We start from the raw sequence: 18,000 nt of genomic DNA on the forward strand, positions 1-18,000 counted from the left end.
TAGGAAAATAGGTGATAAGATACGAAGTGAAATACCATATCTCACTCTGAGTCTCAGTGACTGCTGTGGAAAGTTAACTTGGAATTGATAGTACAAAAATAAAACACAATAAGTACATTGTTCATACTCTTGTATCCAGGATTGGCTTTTTTGTAACTAATCAGATTATGTGAATTACATTTTACATGTGCAGTTGAATTAGTTTTGAAAATGATATTGTCCAGCTACATGTATACATGTGTCATTGAAAACAACGGCAATCGTATACCTCAGAGAAATCTGCTCTTTGATTTTGTTATTGTTTGCATGCAAATTCAACATATAAATCTCATGATTTACTGTTTTTAATGACTTTTTTTTGGTATAAATGATCAACTCCTTATGAAAATACTCAATTGGCAAACTTTGATTAAACAATCTTTAAAATCATTTGCAAAACTGTGAATTTAATCTATGGCGGCATTAGACTATGCAGAATTTTTCAACTTCTGCCATTTGAAATTAACAAAATAATGAAGATAACAAGTTTTTTTTTGCAGAAAACAACATACACTCTTCTTTTCTTAGTGCAACAAGTGTTGGTATGATGAATCGCTTGAGGCATTGCATAGAAAATCTTGTTAAGGAAATTTATGACCGATCAATATCTCTTGCAAATCTATGCATAATTCAAGAAAAACTGGAAAGGTTTACCATCATTGTGAAGGATATTCCTGAAATAGAAGACAAAGGTTTAAAAAGAGAGATTGAGTTAAGAATTGCAGAATTGAATGCATACAATGAATGTTTAAAGAACTTGAAGCAGTTCATAGATATCTGTTATAGATGGGATGGTAAGTAATATCAAGTAAATAAAATATTGGTCAATCCTGTGACATCCAAACTGAAGTTATTTTCTTCATGACTGATTCGCTTGTTTTTGTCAAGCCTGCGACATGTTGTTGAGGATGCAGGTCATAGGTATCCTATTTTGGCTCCATCAACTTTTAGGTTCACTCAGTAATAAAAGATATTTATTATACATCAATTTACTTTTTCTAACCTTCATGGAATTTAATTAAGAAATAATTCATGGAAACTGTAGATTTAGTGGAAAAGAAGCATGTCATATTAGCATGAAACTTTGACAAAACCTTTTTTATGATTTAAAGATAGAATTTTCCTTAGCAAAATGTTGAAAATATTGATTTCTTTTCATGTATTTTCTGATTCATTGACTACTGTAATTTCAGAAATTATTGCAATTTTTGAAAAAAGGATAAAAATGCAAGATTTGTCAATGCGATTTCAAGAAAATCTGTATACACTTTTTTGTATCAGATATCAGAATGCAAGTTCATAGATGGTATCAGATATGTTTCTTACGTTGTAACAACAATTCCCTTCCCTTTTCATGAATGTGATCTACCTAATTCGACCATTTACTGGGTTTGTAAAAACATGAGCATTTAGACCATCCTTCCCCCTGAATCACTATTATACTGTTTGTATAATCGTATTGCTTAAGTTACATTTTCCATGCAGATATCTTATCTTTGCAAAATATTTTATATTGCAGGAAATATAACAGCATTAGAGGAACAAACCAGGAAGTTTCAAGAATTAGATAAAGTATCACTGAAAGATATATCTGATAAAGGACAGGTACCAAAAGACATAAAGAAATATAAACCTAAGGTGATAGCATTTGAAATTGAAAGCGATGTTTTAGAAGTACTACCTGAAGTCATTAGATGTTCCAGTGGGAATTTGTTCATAAGAATATGGGAAAAACTTGCTACTGATTTCCGAAGGACTGTAAAACGTGCCTTGGAGATTAGTGAAATAATGGATCATGTTTGGCATCCAGCTTATAGAGAATGGAAAGGTTTACACCAACGGCTGAAGACTGGTGAAATTTACTTTAAGGAATTTGATACAATTTGTGGAGGAATGGACCCAGAAACTTTGAAAAAAGAATTTCTCATTCTTGAGGATGGTAAAAAACAGTCTTGGATAAAGGAAAGAGCTGAGCAATTGACCAGATACAAAAATTTACAGTATTGTTTGGATGGAGCATCTATTATAATGGAGGTTGTGGAGGAATTCGAACTTGAAGGAGACTTTCAGCCAATTAGACAAATTATGCAGATGGTGAGTAACAATTTATAGAAAATATATTCATCTATTTTAATCAAGAAAGTTGACAAAAAGAAAAATGCATTCTATGTTTCCATTTGGATATTATATAAATTGCAGGATATTTTACCTCTAACATTCATGTTTACATAAACATCACAGCTGCTGAAAATATATGTTGCACAACTATAATGACCTAATTATTTGGAAAATGATGATAAAGTACTGTAAAAAAGAAAAACCACAACGGAGCTTTAGGGAAATAACACATTTATGATATCAAAACTATGTTTATGACTCCAACCTCCATTAAACACAGCTGCCACTGCATGAAAATTTAATTAAAGAAAAATGTCAATGTTAAAGCTAAAGAATCCTGATTCTATGCAATGTTTTTATTTTTCTCAAACATGTCCAAGGAATTTGATATTAAAGATATTTTAATGCCTATCCTAATATGGAAGATGGACTTTATTTAAATTTATTGCTGTTTTCATCCACTTCATTTGAAGTTTGATGGATAGTTTTCTGATTGGCAATCATACCTCATCTCCTTATCTTTATATTTATGATTTCCAGTATGTGTGCATCTGTTTGTCTGTTCTTTAGTTCAGTTTAAGTCCCTCTTGCATCAGATTTCAGTATTTGTTTGAGGTGGTTACAACGAAATGGCCTCAGATCAACTTGAAACTTAATACAAATGTATTGCAAGTCAACTATAAAACTTAAAAAATGACACTGCAATGTTCCAGTTTTATTTATCATCTGGTGATTGTATCTAACTTGTTGCCTGAAAAGCATTGTAATGAATACATTTCTGCTAATCATATGTAATACATTCCAGGTAAAAATGATAAGCTTCTTTAATAGAGCCTTACATGTCAAAGATTTTAAGATTTAAATGAACTCCTAATATATCTTCCAGACAAAGGGAAAAGATACCAAGATGAACAAACTGAAGCAGTCATACCTGAAAACTTGCTCAGTGTTAAGTGACATAAATGAAAGAAAAGTCAACTGTCTACAGAAGTTTATGGAAAGTAAAAAACTGGTGAATTGGTTAAGGGAAAAAATGTGTAAGTTTCTCCCCAAAAAAACCTTACTTAAGAATAAGTAAAAGGTATGTTTTTGCCTCAGGTGCAACACATATTTGGCATCTATCTGTTTGTCTGTCTGTCCTTATTTCTATCCATTCTTATCATGTTAGCACTCTCACTCCTATAGTTCTTGTCAGATATTTATGAAATTTATATCAACAATGTTATGGACAAGTTTGAATATCAGTGCTGATCAATTATTTTTAAAAGAGTTATGTCTCTCAGAAATTTAAATTCTACAGTAAATTGCATTGTTAATCCTATCAAGGTTACAATTCTTGCCAGGAAATTTATAACAATGGTTAATATCGACAGTGTCTTGGACATGTTAAAATTCAGTGCCAATTAACTTTTTTAGCTCACCTGGCCCAAAGGGCCAAGTGAGCTTTTCTCAGCACTTGGCGTCCGGCGTCCGTCGTCCGTCGTCTGTCGTCCGTCGTCTGTCGTCCGTCGTCGTCTGGCGTCGTTAACTTTTACAAAAATCTTCTCCTCTGAAACTACTGGGCCAAATTTAACCAAACTTGGCCACAATCATCATTGGGGTATCTAGTTTAAAAAATGTGTCTGGTGACCCGGTCAACCAACCAAGATGGCCGCCATGGCTAAAAATAGAACATAGGGGTAAAATGCAGTTTTTGGCTTATAACTCAAAAACCAAAGCATTTAGAGCAAATCTGACAGGGGTAAAATTGTTTATCAAGTCAAGATCTATTTGTCCTTAAATTTTCAGGTATAACGGACAACCCGTTGTTGGGTTGCTGCCCCTGAATTGGTAATTTTAAGGAAATTTTACTGTTTCGGGTTATTATCTTGAATATTATTATAGATAGAGATAAACTGTAAAAAGCAATAAATGTCAGCAAAGTAAGATCTACAAATAAGTCAGCATGACTGAAATGGTCAGTTGACCCCTTTAGGAGTTATTGCCCATTATAGTCAATTTTTAACCATTTTTCGTAAATCTTAGTAATCTTTTACAAAAATCTTCTACTCTGAAACTACCAGGCCAAATTTTACCAAACTTGGCCACAATCATCATTGGGGTATCTAGTTTAAAAATTTGTCCGGTGACCCGGTCAACCAACCAAGATGGCCGCCATGGCTAAAAATAGAACATAAGGGTAAAATGCGGTTTTTGGCTTATAACTCAAAAACCAAAGCATTTAGAGCAAATCTGACTGGGTTAAATTGTTCATCAGGTCAAGATCTATCTGCCCTGAAATTTTCAAATGAATCGGACAACCCGTTGTTGGGTTGCTGCCCCTGAATTGGTAATTTTAAGGAAATTTTACTGTTTTGGTTTATTATCTTGAATATTATTATAGATAGAGATAAACTGTAAACAGCAATAATGTTCAGCAAAGTAAGATTTACAAGTAAGTCAACATGACCAAAATGGTCAGTTGACCCCTTTAGGAGTTATTGCCCTTTATAGTCAATTTTTAACCATTTTTCGTAAATCTTAGTAATGTTTTACAAAAATCTTCTCCTCTGTAACCACTGGGCCAAATGAAACCAAACTTGGCCACAATCATCATTGGGGTATCTAGTTTAAAAAATGTGTGGCGTGACCAGGCCAACAAACCAAGATGGCCGCCATGGCTCTAAAAATAGAACATAGGGGTAAAATTCAGTTTTTGGCTTATAACTCAAAAACCAAAGCATTTAAAGTAAATCTGACAGGTAGTAAAATTGTTTATCAGGTCAAGATCTATCTGCCCTGAAATTTTCAGGTGAATCGGACAACCCGTTGTTGGGTTGCTGCCCCTGAATTGGTAATTTTAAGGAAATTTTGCTGTTTTTGGTTATTATCTTGAATATTATTATAGATAGAGATAAACTGTAAAAAGCAATAAATGTCAGCAAAGTAAGATCTACAAATAAGTCAACATGACTGAAATGGTCAGTTGACCCCTTTAGGAGTTATTGCCCATTATAGTCAATTTTTAACCATTTTTCGTAAATCTTAGTAATCTTTTACAATAATCTTCTCCTCTGAAACTACTGGGCCAAGTTCATTATAGATAGAGATAATTGTAAGCAGCAAGAATGTTCAGTAAAGTAAGATGTACAAACACATCACCATCACCAAAACAAAATTTTGTCATGAATCCATCTGTGTACTTTGTTTAATATTCACATAGACCAAGGTGAGCGACACAGGCTCTTTAGAGCCTCTAGTTTAAAAGAGCTATATTTACATGATATATGTCCCTTGGAAATATTAATTTAATTAAAAATTGCATTATTAGTGCTTTCTTGTGAGATTGTTATGAAATTTACATTGTAGGTTTATATCAGCTCTGTCTGGGGTCAGAGGTCTAAATCAGTGCTCATCTGTTATTTTTATGTCTGTGAAATGTAATTTATTTTAAACAAATGTATTTGTAAGCATCTAACATCTCCATTTCTTGTAAATAAGTAAAGCTTATACAGAATATCTAAAAGAATAAGTGCGACCATTTATTTTACTGAAGTTACTCCCCTTGGAGTAAATGGAAGATAACTTTGTTATTGATCTTGTGTCTACATTTCTTGTTAAATACCTTTAGTATTCAAGAAAATTTTCAGTGACAAAAAACATAATCACATCTTCCTGGAAGAAATATTAGCAGTTGATGTTTTTCTTTTACTTTCATATGCAACAGCTGGTTTACAAGAATTGAAAACCTTTGTGGACTTAGCCTACATATCCACTGGGGATCAAGGATTAGAAATAGCAAAGGTCAGATGTTTACAGTCAGCAGCCATTGGGTATGCCCCTCTGATTTTCAACTTGGAGACATACTGCAGTTATAAAGATTTCTTGGAAAGATGTGAGGAAGTTTGGAAAGCATTAGATTCTAATCAGAATCTTCCTAGTGAACTTGTAAGCAACTTTATTCTTCAGAAATATATATAAGATCTTTTCCTTAAAGTTGTTTTCTGCTGTTATTTAAACTAGTAGCGTATTCATAAATGGTGTCTTCATATCAAACCAAAACTAGCATGTGAGACCTTACTGTATAGTGGGTTATTCTTCGTGGGTGTAAATTATTGCTTATTTTTGCGGATAGAACAAAATCGTCAAAATAATTTCCACCAAATTAAAGTGAACATGCAAGGTTTTGATAAAAGTTTTAAATCCGCCAAAATAATAACCGGCAAAGTATTTCGCATACCTTATTCAATGAAAATCAGGAAATTTTACAACTGCGAATTTAACAGGCTATACAGTATTGCATTGGCCTATAGCTAGGGTGTCAATTAACATATTCAGCAAAATAAAATAAGACATTCACACTTTTATTCGGTACACTTTATATTTTGATAGTGCTGAGTTGCAATGAGACAGTACTTTTCTGATTTGTCAACCTACTGCCTGTATTTGATAATGCGCTTATCGTATTTTTTCATTTTCTTATAGCTTGATACATGTCATGAATTAGAATGGTTAAAAATAGTTGACGAATCCCAAGGATCTGTGGAAGTTACCTCCCTTGTGCAAGCAGAAGCTATCAACTTAAATGGAACATATCATATTGGATTTCACCAGACAGGAGATGCAATTCAACAGAAAGGACAGAATCAGCTGGTACACCATTATTGTCTTATGTCAATCAACAATATATTGATGTCTTTTTTTGATACACAACTTTCAATAGTTTTATATGAATGAATGATATTATCAAACTGCAACTCTTGAAGTGGAGCTATATCGCAATCACATTGTCCATCTTTTAGTTATTCCCTTTGTCAAACAAATACTATCATCACCTATTTTACTCAGAAATTATAAAACAGAATGACTTTACAATTGGTCAACAGTTTGAAAGTAAAGAGCGTGAGTATTTTAAGGATCTGCCAGATACATATTTACAATTGCCACTACAGTGAAACCGGTCTAAACCAACCATTGCCGGTATTGTCAAATTTGTTTGGTTTTAATAATTGTTTTGTTATGTCAGGTTTGATATTTGACCTGAAATCAAACAATCATATTGTGATGCATGGAAATGGGTATTCCCTTCAGGGTTACATTTTGAAAATAACAAACCAGAATAGTTCAATCATTTTTTTAGAGAACAAAAATTGTATTCATTGACATTCAATATCCTTGAAGAAAACTTCTGATTCAAGTTCAATCCTGGAAATTTGGTGTTTCCAGTGATACAATTGCCGCCAGCTTTAAGACTATGTTGCTAAATTGTCATCAACAATGTCCACACAAAATTTAAGCTGATTTACAAGTTTACTTGTCTGAACTAATAGACAACTTTCGAGTTCGGTGCATTTCCGTCAAAAACTCTGGTTTTAGTGAACATCATTTGTACGTTTAGGGGCATCTTCACTTCCATTCCAATGTTGAGCAAGTGGTTGGAAAATTATAATACTGTATTGCATGATTTATTCGGCAAACTAAATTCTCATAAATGAGCACTGCTGTCATTAGGGAATTGTTAGTAAGTACTTACAAAACAAAAATTATTTCTAGTTTAACTTGCACAATGACGATCACTAAGACGCTTGATGAATGTTGATAGTGTAAGGATACAGGCAACCCCCTCTATCTGATAAATGACGTCACAAAGGCACGCCTAATTGACGAGTTTTTCTGGTGACGGATGAACTCAAAAGTGGTCTATTCATTTGGATTTCCTGTACGCTGTTCCTCTAAAGGTGTACTCATAATGATGGAAGAATTTTGAATAGATTATGACATTTTCTCTAATTGAGCTTTGTCTATCCATTTTTTTTACGAAGACAATTCTTTACAAACTGTTATGATGATGGTTTTGCATTTTGATTTTTGTTTTTTACTTTGACGATGCATGCCTTCTTGTTTTTTGTGTTCTTACTTATCATGATTGAAAGTAAGAAAAGGAAAAAATAATATTATTATCCATTTTACATTATAGCAATTATCTGATGTACTGGAATTAAGAGTGACAGAGAAAAAGGAAGGAAAGACACTTAAACGAGAGTACAACTATGAAAAGTTACATGATCTACAGTCAAGACTGATGTTAGTAGCGGGTAAAGCTGAGATGGGAAAGGATGATGTGGACAGATTTATTTTGGTAATTTATTGATGACCATTGATGAGAAGGAATTTACCGTAATGGTAAAAATCAATATTGCAAGACATGCAGTTTTACTAAAAGGTCATATATACCTGCCCTTTTGAATGAGAGTCAACCAAAAATAGCATTGACATGAATATAAATATAAATAGTCAGTTTCTTAAATGATGAAAATAGTGTTTTAGGTTTTCATTTTGGATGAATTGTTTGCTCTAGAACAGACACAGTTTCCCCAGTCATGAAAATGATTGAAGGTCTGTAAATCATTAAAAACCAACTCTTTATTAGATACATGTACCCTTGCAGTATTGTTATTTAAATACCAGACAATAAAGATTTGTTTAATTGCGAGTGTAACGATTGTTGGATCACCATTTAAAAATTTGTTAATTTTCAAGCTCTTTGAATATTTTACCGCAAATTTAACTTTATGAGATACAGATATATCCTGAGATATACATATGTATAATCTTTCTATTTTTTAATTTTCATCCAATGTTTTAAATCTTATAGCTATATATAGTGACATTTAAATTTGCAGTTAAAATGGTTCAAATATTTTATTCAGATTGACTCTGGGTTTCTACAAAGGACATTATTTTTTTTTTGAAAATAAAATGCAGATTTCAAAATTTGGGATTAAATGTGAAAAGTTTATACTGATCTCATCTTTATATGTATCAAGGATTTATAAAAGAATTGTCAATAGAATATTGAATACATGGATTTTGAACAACCATTTTATGTAAGAACCATGATAACTTAAACTTGCTGATTTGTAAGAAAAATGACAATAAAAACACATGACAGTCATATGTCTTGAAGATCTGGTGTCTGACAGACAAACAATAAATAGCTTCACTTCATGTATCCCCTCAGAATTTTTCTCGACATCTATTCTAGTGATTAAATTGAGAAAGGAAATGGGGAATGTGTCAAAGTGACAACAACCTGACCATAGAGCAGACAACAGATAGTGATGTATATTTTTAACATTAAATAAAAATGGCTGAACAGGTAAGTTTAATTTAGTTAGTCCTTACGTCTTCAAAATAGTACGGCGGCTTTGTGAAGAATTGTGCACATCCTGCTATAAGCATGAAATTTGGCATAGACCTTCCTCAACTATTTCTCTTTCATTTCAGATAGGGAGGCATTTGAAAAAAATGCCTCACTTCCGGTAAAATCCAAAATGGCGGACATCATACTTAAATTAGCCCAATATCGAAGGCTATTAAGTGAAAAGGTGTTATTAACATGCTACTATCATAATCAGGGCTTCCAAAAAATATTTGAGCCAGCCGGACATTTCATATCTGATCCCAATTTTAATCCCTTAAGACTTAGTCACAAAAGGCAATTATGGTAATCAGATGGCCATTCCAATGATTGACATTACATTAAAAAAAAAAACGATTTTAAACTTAACTTTGATATAATATGAATTTGATTTACGGATGTATTACTGTTAAATTGGCAGTGCATCATTCAAAGTGTGCACATCAGCGTGTTCATATCTGCCTTAGACTTTTTATTTGTGCAAAATGACATTGTCAAAAACTTTACTTTCGTTTCTCATTGTTCTAACCGGAGAGGTCATCCAGATGTTGACTTGACAATGGTAAAACATGGACCATAAACGGATACGTAAAATCTGTGTACGTTTACAAAGCACAACTGACTGAAGAAGCTCTTTCCACGTTATTTCTTCAACAAAATACTTGAAATGAACGTTAGATACAGGTATCAATGATAATTTTAGCATTTTTGAAGAAATGTAGGATGCATAATTAAATTTCCCACCTGTGCACATGCGCACACGTGTTCTAGTTCATACGATGTAGTTCTGACAATTTTTCATTTAAAACCTTGTTAAATTTTTCATCAAATCATGTTGATAAACTAATTTCTAATAATTTTAATCTTTTGGACTAAATCAATTAGAAACAAACCGCTGAAAAGTAAGAAAAAAATTGTGAATAAACCGATCAATTTATACGATGTCCGGTACTGAACATAGTTCACCTGTCACCTGAACAGGTAGATTTGAGCTGTCCAACTACTAATTAGCCTTGATTAAAATTAGAAAGTATTGAAGTAGGTGTTGTTTTGATAGTAATTAATCATCATGTCACATTTATGACCGGAAATGTGATGATGTTAAAGGCAAAAGGTTGGGTCAAAAAGATCGTGAATTATGTAAAAATGACAGAAAAAGCCTTGAAAACTAAAAAGTATATGACCGTTTCATGCTTTGCCCAGCCGGACTTTTACCGGACATTATATAAATGACCGGAATATATGACCATTTTGGAAGCCCTGATCATAATACTTGGTACAAACCTTTGTTTTGTACTACCTTTGGATATATGATGTAGATAAGATGTCTTCAAAAACCCTACTTCCGGTAAAATCCAACATGGCGGATATAGTACTACAATAAGCTTATTTTTAGGGAGGATAATTGAAATGTGTTTTAAAGTATTGCTACTATCATTATATTGTTCAGGAACCTTTCTTTGGTGCTTCTCATGGATACAATATTGTATAAGACATATGTCTTTAAAACCCTTACTTCCGGTAATATCCAATATGGCGGACATAGAAATATTGATAATTTTTCATTTTTATATTCAACTTTTTTTAAACTGTAAATAAAATGATTTTTTTGGGGTTGTCATTAAACTTTTGGCTTTAAGTCATCCTCAAAACCACTAATTCTATTCAGCTGCATATGTTTCAATACAAAATTAACACTTCCGATAAAAAATCAATATGGCGAAAATGACAAAGATGAGTCCTCAATCCATATATTCCATGTAGAGTTTTGGATAGATTGATTAAAACAAAATAAAATCACTAAAGTTGTTAAACATCTTTAGAATGACGTATTTATGGCCGCATATACATGTTTACTCACAATCGGAGAGCTTATTTTCCAAATTTACAAAGATCATGGTATTGTTTCCTACATCTATAATGTACAAGCTCCTGATAAGATTAAGAGGCCTCACAAAAGAGTTGTTGAAAAGGGTGCCATGGATAATAGTTTCCCCTTCGCCATTCATAAGGGATGGACTAGTTAGAAAAGGAACCAATACCAAGCTTGTTACTCATTCACATCTGCCATGGTATATTGCACGTTTTACTTGCTGAAAAAGACTAGACTGAGTCGTGGGAATAGCCTCAATAAGTATTTCCTCTCCCAAAAACACATTTTTTCTTGCTTCGTTAACCCCATCAGATAAGTTTGTTTGATCGTACAACAAAACCACGTATCGTTCTATCAATGACATTGTCAAATCCATATCTGGTGATGTTGGCTGATCAATTATCATTCTAAATGATAGAGTCACATCTTTAAACACCATCCATGTCACCAACACAGTTCCTTTTCCAGCAAACGTGTACTATCTCAATGCCTAGTGTACTTGAAAGGTCATGGATAGATATATATCTGAAGCTTTTCCCACTTCTAAATGCAAGTCAAAGTTTGTCTGCCCCTAGGTCACTGAAAAGGGAAACCGCAATGACAGCAACATCAGTATCGAATGTTTGAGTCATAACTCAGTTAAGTCTATGGTGCACTGCATCAGACACATGCATCTTGGTTCAAGTGTCAGCCTCTTTACGTGAACATGATGCTAAGCTTGAAACATCACCATATGATGGATAGCACAGAACATCCTGAGTAATTGTTGCTACAACTACCTTTCCCTCAAAATCTATTGAGCAAGCTGTTGCGAATGAAAACTTAAAAGTTCTTTCTTATTGTCGTAATCTTGTTTTGACTCTTGATTCGTCAGTGTATTCCCTTTCCCCTAAATGTAGCGCTTGCTTCTTATAGCAAATGCTCAGGATATTCTATCTTATCTACCTCGAGATGTATTTCAAGCTTATCACCATGTTCACATTAAGAGGCTGACAATATAATCATGGTGCATGTGTTTGATGCAATGAACCACGAACTTGCACAAGTCATGATTCAAATAGTCGTTATTGTTTCGCTATTCCGTGACAGGGGTAGACGAACTTATAATGGATTGTGTTTGGGAGGGCAAAAAGCTTTGGATAAATATATTTACAACTGCACCTTGCAATGAGTGATTACACACATTTATTGTGCTCCATGTCTTTACCAGTTGTGATATTGTTCTCTGATTGCTTGAAAAGGAAAATAAGACTGCGTGGGAGACATTGATGGCATTTGAAGATGTGACTTTGACATAAAGAATGATGATTGATCAGCCTAAATCACCGAGGCTTAACTGTTAGATCACACAAACTTATCAGATGGGGTTAACTTGGTTAACGAATCAAGAAAATAACTATTTGCGCAAAAGGGAAGACTAATTGAGGGTAAAAGGTGCAATATACTAAGGCAGGTGTTTAGGGGGACGAGCTTGGAATTGACTCTTATGATACCCAGTTCAAGCACTTATGAATGGCGAAGGGACAGAGAGCATAACTTTTAAATAACTCTATCTAAGGTCTCATCATTTTGTCAGAAGCTTGTACATTGTGGATGTACTTGGGAATGCGGTTCAATACCAAAACATGCTACATCCTAAGCATCAGAAACAAAAGCCATAAAATCTACTGTTTAAATGGACACATACTACAACAAGTCAAGCATAACCCGTACCTATGGCTCCAAATTTCGGAAGACCTCAAATGGACCACCTACATATTAAACGTGGCAAAGAAAGTAAATTCAACACTAGGCTTTCAAAGAAGAAACTTGAAATACTGCCCACAAGATTGCCAAAACAGCTTACATCTCGTTCGTTGATCAACGATGGAATGTGGAGCCATAGTATGGGACCCCAATATAGTAACAAACATAAATAAGCTAGAAAGATACAACGTCAAGGGGCAAGATTTATCACCATAGGTTACAAGTCAAGAGAGGACGGGTGTCACTGTGTCTCCAAAATGCTATCCAAACTGAAACTACAAGACCTCCAGACAATTGCTAGAAGTTGATATTTATGTACAAAGTGGTTTAGGGGCTGATTCCCGCTATTGAACTAGACGAATTTCTCCAAAAAGCACGTCCTAAGAGAAACATAACTGCAAAGAAGTTCGAAGAATACCACGCAACAAATATTGTGGAAAAGCAAGTAAAGAATCACTCTAAGTGTTTTGACATTCCACTAAGCAAAACACCACAGTACTCAAACTTATTTTTTGTAAAGACAGTCATCGCGTCGAATCAGCAAGACGACACTGTAGTGAGCACATCAAGCCTATAGAGCGTCAAATCTGCTCTTACTCCTCGTCAATAAATCGGCGGCGCTCTCTCAAACCGTTATATTAAAGCCAGAATTGGTATTGACAACGCATTCATACAGATACAGAGGATGTCGCGGTCGTTGTTAATGTGGAAAATCGGGTCTCCCGTGCACTGTTTTGTTTACATGTGCTGGTGACTGTGAATAAACATGTATTTTCAGCCAAATAGTAATAATTTGAAAAATGTTTTAGTACTTCAGTAATTTTATTTTGTTTTAACCAATCTATCTAAAACTCTAAATCAAAGATATGTATTGAGGACTCATTTTTGAAATTTCCATCATATTGGTTTTTTTTAATACCGGAAGCGTGATTTAAAAATTTACATTAGAAACATTGGTTTTAAGGATAACTAAAAGCCAATAGTTTAATGACAAGCAAAAAAAAAAAAAAAAAACCAACAAAAAACATTTTTTTTTACATTTTGAAAAATGTTGAATTGTATTAAAATAGAAAATTGATATTTCTATGTCCGTCATTCTAAATTTTACTGGAAGTAAGGTTTTTAAAAAGATATGTCTTATACATTGTATCCATGAGAGGCACAAACAAAAAGGTTCCTGCCCAGTGTAATGATAGTAGCAATACATTAAAACACCTTTCAATTACCCTCCCTAAAAAAAAGCTTATTCTAGTATTATATCCGCCATGTTGGATTTTACCGGAAGTAGGGTTTTTGAAGACATCTTATCTATATCATATATCCAAAAGTAGTACAAAACAAAGGTTGATACCAAATATTATGTTAGTAGCATGATAATAACACCTTTTTCACTTAATAGCCTTCGATATAGAGCTGATTTAAGTTTGATGTCCGCCATTTTGGATTTTACCGGAAGTGAGACATTTTTTTTCAAATAAAATTGAGAATGGAAATGGGGAATGTGTCAAAGAGACAACAACCCGACCAAATAAAAAACAACAGCAGAGGGTCACCAACAGGTCTTCAATGTAGCGAGAAATTCCCGCACCCGGAGGCGTCCCTCAGCTGGCCCCTAAACAAATATATACTAGTCCAGTGATAATGAACGCCATACTAATTTCCAAATTGTACACAAGAAACTAAAATTAAAATAATACAAGACTAACAAAGGCCAGAGGCTCCTGACTTGGGACAGGCGCAAAAATGCGGCGGGGTTAAACATGTTTGTGAGATCTCAACCCTCCCCCTATACCTCTAACCAATGTAGAAAAGTAAACGCATAACAATACGCACATTAAAATTCAGTTCAAGAGAAGTCCGAGTCTGATGTCAGAAGATGTAACCAAAGAAAATAAACAAAATGACAATAATACATAAATAACAACAGACTACTAGCAGTTAACTGACATGCCAGCTCCAGACTTCAATTAAACTGACTGAAAGATTATGATTTCATCATATGAACATCAGGCACAATCCTTCCCGTTAGGGGTTTAGTATCATACCATCATAACATATATGAGAAGAACATAACCCGTGTCATGCCAATAACTGTTTTTAGAATAAATGTGTTTAGCTCCGATGCAAAGACCTTATCAGTGACTCAATATTAACGCCAAAATATGCAATTTGTAATAACTTGACAACAGTATCGTAATTATATCCCTTCTTAATAAGTCTATTCAAAGGTTTTGTAAATGCCTCCCTATCTGAAATGAAAGAGTAATAGTTGAGGAAGATCTATGCCAAATTTCATGCTTGTAGCAGGATGTGCACAATTCGTCTGAAATATGCTTGTAGCCGCCGGACTAAAAGCAACTTTGAATATGTCTTAAGTTTGTCACATTGTAGTGTTGTTGTTCCAAATGAAGAAACAGAAAAACAAACCACTATGTATGTATACATGTGTAGACGAAAATGGAGAAATGTGTTTGATACGAAAACATATGACAAGATGATACCTCCAAAAGTTAAAAAAAACATGTCTGCCTTCTACATATATAATGATATTTCTGTCTTTACTGGAGTTTAACATATTTTTTTTTGTAATTCTCTAGATTTTGGATTCAGTGGTCAGATTATGTAATATATACATCAAGCTGTTGTCCTCAGGCTGTGTACTGTTTTCAAAGTTCAAGGTCAAATTTAGATGTGACCCAGGAAGTGTTGCATGTGCTTTTGTCAGTTTTGGGGAAGGGGATGTCAAACGCACCATTAGAGGAAAAACAGATGCAGTGAACAAAGATGTCAGCTTTTTCATACCAAAAATTGCTAAGTTTTTGGAGCAGTGCCATGAGAGATGGTTGGAATTTATTGACCTGAAAAGGGAAGACTATTATATTTTGAATTACTTTAGTATAGAGCAAATGGTGATTCTTCAACAGGAGCTTGTGAAAATAGGCTTTGAAGGTGAACCATCAAATCTAATTTATCCTTTGCTGTCTAATATAAAACATGAATGTACAAGAGATGACCTTATTGGGGCAATGAAGGAGGCACAAGATGAATTGGAAGAAATGGATATAGATGAAGCTGAGGAGTCTGAGAAAGAGGTTCCTTTTGAGGAGGAGGACAATGAGGCAGTTAAAGGGAGGTTTATACAACAGATGATGGAAGCTGGGTATTCTGAAAGTCTTGCAAGGGAGGCTCTGAAAACTGTTGCTCCAGATCAGATTGATGAAGGTATGTAAAGGAACAATCAGGTTTTTTATGCCCCACCTATGATAGTAGAGGGGCATTATGTTTTCTGGTCTGTGCTCCGTTCGTTCGTTCGTTTGTTTGTTCGTCTGTGTGTCCGTTCAGGTTAAAGTTTTTGGTCAAGGTAGTTTTTGATGAAGCTGGAGTCCAATCAACTAGACACTTAGTACACTTGTTGTTTATGTTATGATCTTTCTAATTTTAAAGCCAAATTAGACTTTTGACCCTTATTTCACGGTCCACTGAACATAGAAAATGAAAGTGGGAGTTTCAGGTTAAAGTTTTTGGTCAAGGTAGTTTTTGATGAAATTGAAGTCCAATCAACCTGAAACTTAGTACATATGTTCTCTATAGTATAATCTATCTAATTTTAATGCCAAACTAGATTATTACCCAATTTCACGGTCCATGGAACATGGAAAAGGATAGTGTGAGTGGCGTATCCGTGTACTTTGGACACATTCTTGTTTTTTTATTAAATATGTTTGCTAGGTAATGATAGTTCTTAAGTGTTGTACAAATGATTTAATTTGTCACCTACCAGCAAAGCCAAGGTGGACTTGAAGTTTGCTCTCTGTCTATCTGTCTTCTGTCCATTAGTCAGTGTGACAAATCAGTTTTCCAGTATTTAGCTCACCTGGCGCAAAGGGCCAATTGAGCTTTTCTCATCACTTTACGTCCGTTGTCCATTGTCAATCGTCCTCGTCGTCTGGCGTCATCTGTTAACTTTTACAAAAATCTTCTCCTCTCAAACTACTAGGCCAAATTTTACCAAACTTAGCCACAATCATCATTGGAGTATCTAGTTTAAAAAATGTGTCCGGTGCCCGGCTTACCAACCAAGATGGCCGCCATGGCTAAAAATAAAACATAGGGGTAAAATGTAAATTTTGTCTTATAACTCTGAAACCAAAGCATTTATAATTTAGAGCAAATCTGAAAGGGGTTAAATTGTTTATTTAGTCAATATTTATCTGCTCTGAAATTTTCAGATGAATTGGACAATGGATTGTTGGGTTGCTTCCCCACAATTGGTAATTTTTAAAGAAATTTTTCTGTTTTTGGTTATTATCTTGAATATTATCATAGATAGAGATAAACTGTCAACAGCAATAATGTTCAGCAAAGTAAGATCTACAAATAAGTCAACATGACCTCAATGGTCAGTTGACCCCCTCAAAGAGTTATTGCCCTTTATAGTCAATTTTTAACAATTTTCATTAATTTTATAAATTTTTGTAAATTGTTACAAATATTTTCCTCTGTGTAACTAAAGTGCCAAGTTTATTATAGATAGAGAAAATTGTAAGTAGCAAGAATGTTCAGTAAAGTAAGATCTACAAACACATCACCATCATCAAAACACAATTTTGTCATGAATCCATCTGTGTCCTTTGTTTAATACATGTATGCACATAGACCAAGGTGAGCGACACAGGCTCTTAAGAGCCTCTAGTTTTCTTCCTGCTTGAAGATATTGATTTGATTTTTTTCTAAGTTATGGTTCTTGGAATTGTGTTGCTATGCAATACTCTCAGAATACTTGTGGTAAAAGATAATACTTATGATTAAGTTTGCTGACATTTTGACAAACTTTTGTACTTAACTATAGGTATAGCATGGTGTATAGAACATGAAGAAGAAGAAATTGAATTTGAGACTTCAGCAACAGATGGAAAATCAGAACAAAACCAAGATAAAACATTCAGTGGCTGGAGCACTGGAGATGATTCATTGGCTACAGTTAGAACAAGGCTATTTGAAACTATTGGTGTTGGTGCTACTCAAGGGTAATAGTTTTAAAATT

The 18,000-nt window shown here is 33.9% G+C and overlaps 1 protein-coding gene across 1 annotated transcript in view; it reads left to right on the forward strand.

The window, feature by feature from the left end:
- Positions 1-935: 935 nt before the first annotated feature.
- The window catches only part of LOC139492853 (E3 ubiquitin-protein ligase rnf213-alpha-like), a 100,484-nt gene continuing 83,419 nt past the window's right edge, over positions 936-18,000 (forward strand). Inside the window, exons 1-8 of the mRNA XM_071281004.1 lie at positions 936-960; positions 1,559-2,133; positions 3,044-3,194; positions 5,864-6,084; positions 6,622-6,789; positions 8,114-8,275; positions 15,554-16,178; positions 17,806-17,983. Of these exons, the coding sequence (XP_071137105.1) occupies positions 936-960; positions 1,559-2,133; positions 3,044-3,194; positions 5,864-6,084; positions 6,622-6,789; positions 8,114-8,275; positions 15,554-16,178; positions 17,806-17,983 (2,105 nt within the window). The remainder of the gene's footprint in view (positions 961-1,558; positions 2,134-3,043; positions 3,195-5,863; positions 6,085-6,621; positions 6,790-8,113; positions 8,276-15,553; positions 16,179-17,805; positions 17,984-18,000) is intronic.

Source organism: Mytilus edulis, chromosome 10 (genome assembly GCF_963676685.1).
Source record: "Mytilus edulis chromosome 10, xbMytEdul2.2, whole genome shotgun sequence".
NCBI classification, from domain to species: Eukaryota; Metazoa; Mollusca; class Bivalvia; order Mytilida; family Mytilidae; genus Mytilus; species Mytilus edulis.